This window comes from Lygodium microphyllum, chromosome 15 (assembly GCF_053477565.2).
Source record: "Lygodium microphyllum isolate KBCC chromosome 15, Lygodium_microphyllum_v1.1.10, whole genome shotgun sequence".
Lineage (NCBI taxonomy): Eukaryota > Viridiplantae > Streptophyta > Polypodiopsida > Schizaeales > Lygodiaceae > Lygodium > Lygodium microphyllum.
The window spans coordinates 73180245-73188974 of record NC_141149.1 but is presented as its reverse complement, the minus strand read 5'-3'; the positions used below and the strand labels follow the sequence as shown (position 1 = coordinate 73188974).

The following is an 8730-nucleotide window of genomic DNA, read 5'->3' as shown; positions in this document are numbered from 1 at the left end:
GGTCTTTACAATACTTTTTAGAACTTAAACCCTAAAAAGAATTAAGTTACAAAAATGGACATGGAATAGCACTATATTATGATATGAGAACAAAAATAATAAAAACAAATAACATCAAAGATGTGCATATAGAAGTAAGAACACAAGAAAATGAAAAAATATAGGGTAAAGGGGCCAATAAAGTGACTCCCTCCAAAAAGGAAACACAGCCAACCCCAATTGAGTGACAATTTGTAAACGAGATGGCTTTTGTAATAGAGTGTCATCTAACAATCCTCCATTATAAATGTTTGAACATTGACAATTTGTAAACGAGATGGCCAACCCTACATTACGTTCATTTATAATCCTTTGAACATACATGCAATAAAACTCATATCAACCATACAAAAACTCATCGATAATTTTTTTTAAAGAAAAGAAAATTTCATATTTGTAGGAGATTTCAACATTGATTATAATACTACCAAAAAAATAGCAATTGAAAATTTATTCAAAAAAATCAAGCAACACAGGTATCACAATCTACCAATCTCTAATAGATCATACATGCACAGACATAACATCCCATAAAATTGAAACACGAACCATATTTTGCTACTTGGCATATTAGTCATTTGTAGATATAATCATATGGCCTACATAATTGACATCAAAAAATAATAATGAACATACACACATCATGACATTCTTGCAACTTACAAATAAACGAGCACATTGTATACACAAAAAGGCAAGCCTTATGAAATGTTATCACTTGTTCTTGTATTTCTTTACATCATACATACTTCTGTACATAGATAATTTACATCTTTACATATATAATTTATTTGTATTATTTTTCTCTTTTTCTTGTGATGTGGTATTCATATATGGGGGGGGGGGGGGGGGGGCGGGCGGCATTACATCTTGAATTTTCTCCTTTTCTATGAGAATTAAATTGTTGTGCTATACATGCTACTTCATTTGGAGCGCTTTAGGTGAATGGCTTTTCCATCTTCCTTTTTTGCTACATTGATTTGGTATTGCTTTGTATGTTATTTATAGATTTGGTTGTGATCACTCTAGATGACTTTTATTTTGGTACCAAAGTGCACCAAGCTACAAGTATACCATTGTGTTATCACTTTGTTTTCTTCTATCTCAACTAGTTCTCATCCTTATGTCTTTCTTCTACAAATGGTCTTTTAGCCCTATCAACAACTTTAAGTAAATCTCTCTCATATCTCACTCTATGAAGTAAGCTGAAGACCTGATACACCTTCTGTGAGATTGTCCAAAAGTAAGCCTTTTTACAAAGTTGATGGGAAAACAGGTTTCGCAATCAGGCATGGAGTCAATTATCTTGGCTATCTTAGTAAATATTGCAAGGATGCCCATGGCAGTGCAAAGTGAGCATGCCTATATTTTTAGCAAAAGCTACCCATGGAGAAAGGAAAGCTTCACAAATCAAGAATGTTGTATTACATGAAAAGATCAAACCAAAGGGAATCATTTCATATGCAGCTGCAAGACCATTTTGCTCTCCTAAAGACTATCCAAGTTTGTAAGTTGCCTAATTGTTATGTCACTGTTTCATATAGCTTTTGGCCTCTGGGTCTTATTCTCTGCTTATGCCAAGAGAAGATGTAAGTACATCACTATTATTAACATGATTTTTGTGAGTTCGCATTTTTAATAAATAGTCTCGCAATATTTCATTTGGATTGCTAGCAAAGCCATATAGTCTTTGTGCCATATTGGTTACAGAAATACAATCTTATACCGTGTGGGTTTTAGATGATAGTGTAATTTCAGATTACCAGATGTATGTACTACATTGGAGATTTTGATTATAAAGCTTTTAATGGATGTTTCCTTTTTAGGGTCTTTAGTGGGACTACAGCAGCAACTTTGCAAGGTCTTCAATTAGAAGAGATTCATTGTGAGTAAATGGGAAGTTGTTAGGTTCTATGTCTTCACTTTGAGTATTGAATTTTATATCCGTGGTTAGAACTGTACACTTAATGTGGGTTGTCGTTAGGCAAGTGATACAGTGGCCACCTGTACATATTCAAGTGCCTTGGAAAATTTTGCTACCTATCCCATGGTGTAAGAGGGCACTGGCAGATTTATGACTGTGCTCTTGACTTTTGTCATCATGTATATGCTATTGGTGATACCCTGACTACCGATCCCACTATCTCTCAGCCCCTGCATACCTCAATCCAACAATATCAGTTGATTCTACTATCCAAAAATTGTTCATATGGAATAAAATAAGCGACATTGTATGGATAATTTTGCTGGTAAATAAAATGGTTCTCAACTTGCCTGGAAGGGGAAGTGATCAGGTCCACGTGCAGGAGCTGAATTTATCTGCACGGTTCCTGTCTCCATAGCGTCACTAATTATCAAGGCTCTGTTGATGTTATTTGTAAAAACACATCCCTGCAAAAAATCACAAGGAATTTTTGAGTCATATGCATGTCGATTCACAAATTCACTCAAGACTTCATGGTTGCTTCACATATATATCAAACCTGCAAGGCGTATCTGCTGGAATTGCAATGTTTGACTCCCTCTTCAATTGTCTTTATGCGGATAACAGGGATAACAGGACCAAAAGGCTCTTCCCAGGCAATGCGCATGTCAGCACGCACATGATCAATCAAAACTGGCCATATGAGGTTACCGTCCCTTTTATATTCCTACAAAAGTCGAAAGCACAGGTTATAAACATTCAGCAGGGCATGGTGCATTTTGTCATTTTTAGTCAAATAATAAAAATATCAATCATCAATACGCAACAATTCTTTGTACAACCATGGCAACTTTAACATGAAATCATTCAGTGCATCAACCTTGCCACACAAGTGCTATCATAGGTGGTAACATCTGCTCAGTTGATGTTGCCAGAAGATTTAAGAACCTCATCCCACTGATAAAATGTTGGAGTCATTGAAATGCAAAGAAATACTGTTCGTAAACTCCTCATGTCATTGCTATACAAATTTGTACAGCTTGCCTTCATATACAAAACGTGAAGAGCGCACTGACAGTTTACCTGGCAAAGTTTGGCTCCCTTTTGTTTGGCATCCAAAACCAAGCCTTCAATGAAATTTGCAGAGCTCTCGCTTACAACTGGAGTGATTTCTGAATCTGCCTCTGGAGGCCCAACTGTCAGTTTGTTGACTTTTGCATTCACCTTTTCAACAAGCTTGTCAGCAATTGACTCCATTGCAAGCACAACTTTCACAGCTGTGCACCTTTGCCCACTGCAAATACACCATGTTTTGAGATTGTTTCATGCAGCTTCTTGGAGTTGATCTTTTTGAGAAAACCAAGTAGCACCTGAAAGAGAAACCTCCTTTGATTATGTTGGCTGCTGCAATATCAAGATCTGCATCCTCTAACACTATACAAGCATCTTTTCCCCCTAGTTCCATTTGCAACGGAATCATACCAGCTTTCTTTGAGATGGCCAAACCTGTGTCACCACCTGTGAAACTGATTTACCAGCTCCTGAGTTAGCCCAGTTCACCAGAAGTTTTAGACAAATTCCCACTATACTTCTAACATTGTGAATTACCACAACATCATGAGCTTTTGCAAGGTAGGGACGGCATCTAGCTAGGTATGCAATGCCTCGCAAGCAGAAGCTCGTGATGTTGAACACTGAAGGGAAAGACAAGGGGAAAGAGCCCTTTTTCCCACATGGGAAAATGTCAAAAACTTCTTGTGACTCAAAAGAAATAGGATGAGGTGCCATCGCAAATATCAGGCTGTAAGCTAAAATGATTACTTTACTTCTAACTGCTCAATAGAAGACCTCCTAATTCCCAAAATGTTCTTGACATAGTACATCTAGCTGTTAACATGTATCGTAAATACCTGATGCAACCAACAGCTGGATGAGTGGTCAAAACATCCCCAATTTCAGAGACCTTCACTGTAATGGCACTTAACAGCCCTTTGGGAAAACCAGCTAGGTGAAAGCAGTGCATCATATGCACAGCAGATACAGCCCCCTGATATGCCATGGAACAAAATTAAGGCATGCAAACTTCCTTCATTTCAACAGATAAAGGATAAAAAATCGAGTACCTGCGTCGGAGGCTTTAAAACAACAGCATTGCCAGCTATCAGAGCAGGAGCTAATTTGGAGACCGACAAATTTACTGGGTAATTGAAAGGTGGGATTGCAAGGACCACTCCCAAGGGTATCTGCAATCATGTAATGGTTCAGTAAAGGCATTTGTCCTCAAAAACATTTCACACCAGAATAATTATAGTTTCCCCCAATCTGAAAGAAAAAAGCTACATTTGCTTACCCTTGATGCAAGGCAAAGCTTATTCCTGTCATTTCCTGGAAATGAATCAGAAACCAGAAATTTTCCTTCTGATAAGATGCGAACGCCTTCCTCAGCACAGTAGTCTATGAAATCTGCAGATCTGACCACCTGCAATCTTAGAAGACATGGTAAATATTTTGCTAAAATGCACCAGATAATGGCACTGGTAACTTGACTTTAGTTTGCATAATCAATAGCCATGACTTAAGATTATGCCCCATATTGCAAGATCCAAGCTCAACTTCTTTTGGGGCTTGCATGGCTGCACCTTGAGAGGAAAATTCATACCTCAACACAAGAAAAAGAGCTTATACAGTGAGTTTGTTACTGAGAAAAATTTCTAACAGTTATATGGTAACAAGCCCATTTTCATAACATGCGTCTTTTACAACATTTTTCGAAGATGCACAAGTTACAATTTTATTGCTCTAATTTCAGCAATCCATTGCCTTTGTGCTAGCCTTTGAAGAAAATTATCTGTAGATATCCCTACTGGTTTAAAACATAAGTCAAGTTTTTTCTTATTACCTCAGTCATCGAGTCCTTGGCTGGCTTAGCCACTTCTTTGACTAAACACTCTGCTATGATATTCTTGTTTTGTCTCAAAACGTTTGCAGCTTTATGCAAAGCCTCAGCTCTTTTCCAGAGAGGAACCCTGGCCCATGCCTTCTGTGCCACCTTAGCTGCTTCAAACATATGGTCAACCTCTTCTTTGGTACAGGCTGCCAGATTGGAGAGGCAAAATTAGAATGTCAGCACACTGTATCTTAAGTGCAGCAAGCTTGAGCCTCAATATACAACGGCGGCTGTGTGTAGCTGTGAAAGCTTACATTGACAACTTGCTCTTGAATCCTGTGAGAAGTTGTGGAGGGTGAGAAACTAAGAATGACCACTGATAACATTGAAAACCATCACCAAGACCCCACAACATCCCACAAAACTTGCCCAGCTCCCCTCTGGCTTCTGACATTCCAAGAGCACCCATTAAATGTCAGCCTCTACTTAGGAGCCTAAATAACTTCAATTCTCTGATTTGATAGGGCATTTCCCTTGGTTTATATCTTAGGCCTAGTAAGTTTGATAGGGCATTTCCTTTGGTTTATCTTAGGCCTTGTAAGTTTCATTCTTCCTAAACAACTTTAGGTCTCTGATTTGACAGGTAGTTTTACATTTCATTACTCCTGCTCACACAATGTGCATGGTTCAAATGCATGCAAAAATGTGTAGTGTTATTCCTCAAATGGCTTTGTTGTGCAGATACATTCCAGAGAATCTGGTCTGGACAGCTTCAGATCAACTCTGTGGACTCCAATGGAGATATCCAAGTGGACATATAGACAAAAGGTTTCAAACAAATTCCCACTATAATTCCCACATTGGGAATTATGACATCATGAGCTTCTATGAGGAAGGGACCGTATACCTATCTAGGTGCAGTTGGGGATAGGGGGCTGGGCCACCTAGTGCCCCTGTCCGCAACTGCACCTAGCTAAGTATCTGGTCCCTCCCTCACTGAAGCTCATGATGTTGAACACTATAGGGAAAAACAAGGAAAAGAGAGCCTGTTTTCGCACATGGGAAAATATCAAAAGCTTCTTGTGATAACTATGACTACTACCCTGGGGCCGGCAGCCTCCTGTCCCCAACTACACCCAGTTAGGTATACAGTGCCTCCTGAGCAGAAGCTCATGATGTTGAACACTATAGGGAAAAACAACAAAAAGAAGAGCCCCTATTCCCACACGGGAAAATATCAAAATTTTATTATGGTAACTGTGACTCTACATTAGTGCACCTGATGACACTAGCTTTGTCTGAATATAAATATGCAGGGGCATTACATGGCACTCCAAACTTGATGGAGTGTTTGCACGTGTGCATGCATGCATGTATGTATGTTTGTGTATATGGATATACATAGATATATAAATTCTGATATAAATTTACTTTATGTATGCATGTATGTATGTATGTATGCCCGCATATACACATGCATACACACAAGGGGGGATGTCAGACTTCAGATGATGACTTACAGTACCTGAGATTTTGTACTGAATTTTCCGAGTTGTGGGGTTGATGACAGGCAAAGACTGGCCTGAGATTGATTTCTTCCATTGCCCATCAGCATAGTGCTTGTAGGTGTCACCATCCAACAGCTCTGCAAACAAGCCAGTGCCTGCCATACTCGATCCCACAGACCTAACATGTATGTTACAAAAGGAAAAACATGAATAAATATACCATTTTATGATTTATCCCTAATTTCCCCCTATGCCCAAAAGATCAGTGCAACACACACACACACACACATCCAGAATCTGGACTTGTAACTGCAATGCAGTCAAAATGCAGCCCTCAACAGCAACACTCAGGCAGCCCAATTTTCGTATAATTAAATAAATGATTTATTTTTTTTCCTTTTTGGGTGAGACACGTACTCTGAAAGTCGATGCAGAGATAATGGAGTTCCAATGGCAGTCACATCCAGCGATCGAATTGGCAGACGTTGACTCAATGGTGGGTCTTGGTGGGTGGTATCCTGATGATGATGATCACTAGAGAGAAGCCTGAAATGCTACGTCGTATCAATTATCATCTCGTCCGTCGAAGCTTCGCATTTTCAATCTCAAATTCCAAAACCCCTTTTCAAAGGTCTGTTTTTCACAACCTGCCACACCCTCCTCCCAATGGCAATTTGCCTTGCAAGTAAAATGGCGACAATAAATCAACAATGTTTTAGAAAGGTTATATTAACATTCTCCCTTTGCTTAAAGAAATATTAAAAACATATTTAATTGCTTGAAATGAAAATCTACCTCTTTTTATTTTTTACTTTCAAAATAAAAAGCCTAGTAGGGACTTTCAAATTTAAAGTATATTTGTAGTGGGAATCCCTCCATGTCTTCAATCTGTTAGCATCTCCATGTCACCAGCTCGTTAGTATCTCCGACCCATAACAGAGCGTTGTAACAAACCCAACCAGTTCTTGGTGGACACCTAGTCTTCTTGGCCTTGGATGTATTCCCATATATTTAGGAAGTGGAATTGAGAGGAGGTGTTAGAGTTACAATCCATTGTATCTATTCACGACAGTCCCTTCTCTTTGCAATTCACATTGGTGGAGATGAGGGGCAGAGAATTTCTTGCCCTCATTCCCTCTCGTTTGAATTCTCAAGCCCTGAATACAAGTTTTTTTTTTTCCAGCCCATTCCTCTTCTTGACACAATTCTCCAGGTTTCATCAATTACCTCAGAACATGAGTTATCCTCTCTCTCCTTGACATATGCATGTTTCCCCTCAATACGAGGATGCTTCGATGCAACCTGAGTTCATGCACCAAATCTCACTAGAGCATATGTACTAGCCGTGTCAAATATTTGAGTCCAAGTAAACCACACTAATCAGAACTTGGTTAATTATCTCTCCACCCATTCTACACAAAAACATGGCACAAATAGAAAAATGAGGCCCAAGTCTTTCCCTGGTCTTCCAACTAAGGATGTACTCACTTGGCTTGACCATTATGATAACGCGACCAATTATCATGAGTTTTCCAACACATGGAAAACTAGAGAAGCCCGCACATTGTTTGAGGGGGTAGCTGCAACATGGTTTGTCCAACATGATGATTCAGTCAAAGAGAATTGGACAACATTGAAGGCGCAATTAATTCAAAACTTCGCTCATCAAAATGTCACACAAACAGCTTTACAACAGCTACAAAACCTAAAGCAACAACAACAAGAGCCCGTTGTGCAATTTGTTGTCAAGATGAACCAACTCCTCCTATGTGTTGATCCCACCATGTCAGAGGAAATGAAGCTTTTCTTCCTATGGCCTTGTCTTCGATGAGATATATCCCGAAGGGTACATGATCAAGGACCCATGACATTCCAAATAGGCCACACAGATTGCACAACATATTGAAGGTACAATCCAACCTAATCAGCAAAATATATTTGTTTCACAACCCCTGGCACCTACCCAAAGTGCAAAATGCATTTCCCACACCTATGGACATAGATGTCCAAACTCCCAACTCAATGCACGCAGGTCACTCCCAGCTGGAGATTCACAAGGGCGGCCAAAAACATTTTATTGTAACAATTACGGGCATGTTAGGAGGCACTGCGAGAGATTTCTATCAACAGGGCAACATCAAAATGTACAAATTTAGATCAACGATGCTACAATTCTTGTTGCCTTGAGCAGGTGGTTGGTGGAAGGACATCCCCCACATTGTCAAGTCGCCCATCTTCCGGCGGATGCATAGTGTGTTCAATGTCAATCCAACTCAATAACACACTTCAAGAAGCTCTACTTGAATTAGGAATTTTTGATTTAGGAAGTTCCATTTCTTCTATTAGTCACTACAATTAGGTCTTTCCATTAG

The 8730-nt window shown here is 39.3% G+C and overlaps 1 protein-coding gene across 2 annotated transcripts; it reads right to left on the bottom strand.

Annotated features, from left to right (window-relative positions):
• Positions 1–892: 892 nt before the first annotated feature.
• Positions 893–6926, bottom strand: LOC148024670 (NADP-dependent glyceraldehyde-3-phosphate dehydrogenase-like). Of its 2 annotated transcripts, XM_087693735.1 has the most exons (11): positions 6776–6926; positions 6376–6536; positions 4863–5056; positions 4314–4442; positions 4087–4206; positions 3874–4010; positions 3334–3489; positions 3047–3257; positions 2523–2690; positions 2314–2430; positions 893–2193 (listed from the first exon to the last, which is right to left on the bottom strand). In XM_087693735.1, exons 2-11 carry the CDS (start codon positions 6518–6520, stop codon positions 2080–2082), a joined length of 1491 nt encoding a protein of 496 aa, XP_087549861.1. In that variant the 5' UTR covers positions 6521–6536; positions 6776–6926; the 3' UTR covers positions 893–2079. The 2 variants fall into 2 exon arrangements, with proteins under 2 accessions (XP_087549861.1, XP_087549862.1); XM_087693736.1 differs by lacking the exons at positions 6376–6536; positions 6776–6926 and adding an exon at positions 5165–5268.
• Between the last annotated feature and the right edge of the window lie 1804 nt (positions 6927–8730).

What these genes read in the sequence shown, in the direction of transcription:
- LOC148024670 (XM_087693735.1), bottom strand. Translation starts at nt 6,520, where the DNA reads ATGGCAGGCACTGGCTTGTTTGCAGAGCTGTTGGATGGTGACACCTAC. An exon ending in AATTCAGTACAAAATCTCAG is followed by an intron (nt 5,057 to 6,375) that starts GTACTGTAAGTC and finishes CCAATCTGGCAG; the next exon opens with CCTGTACCAAAGAAGAGGTT. An exon ending in AGGGAGCCAAACTTTGCCAG is followed by an intron (nt 2,691 to 3,046) that starts GTAAACTGTCAG and finishes CGACTTTTGTAG; the next exon opens with GAATATAAAAGGGACGGTAA.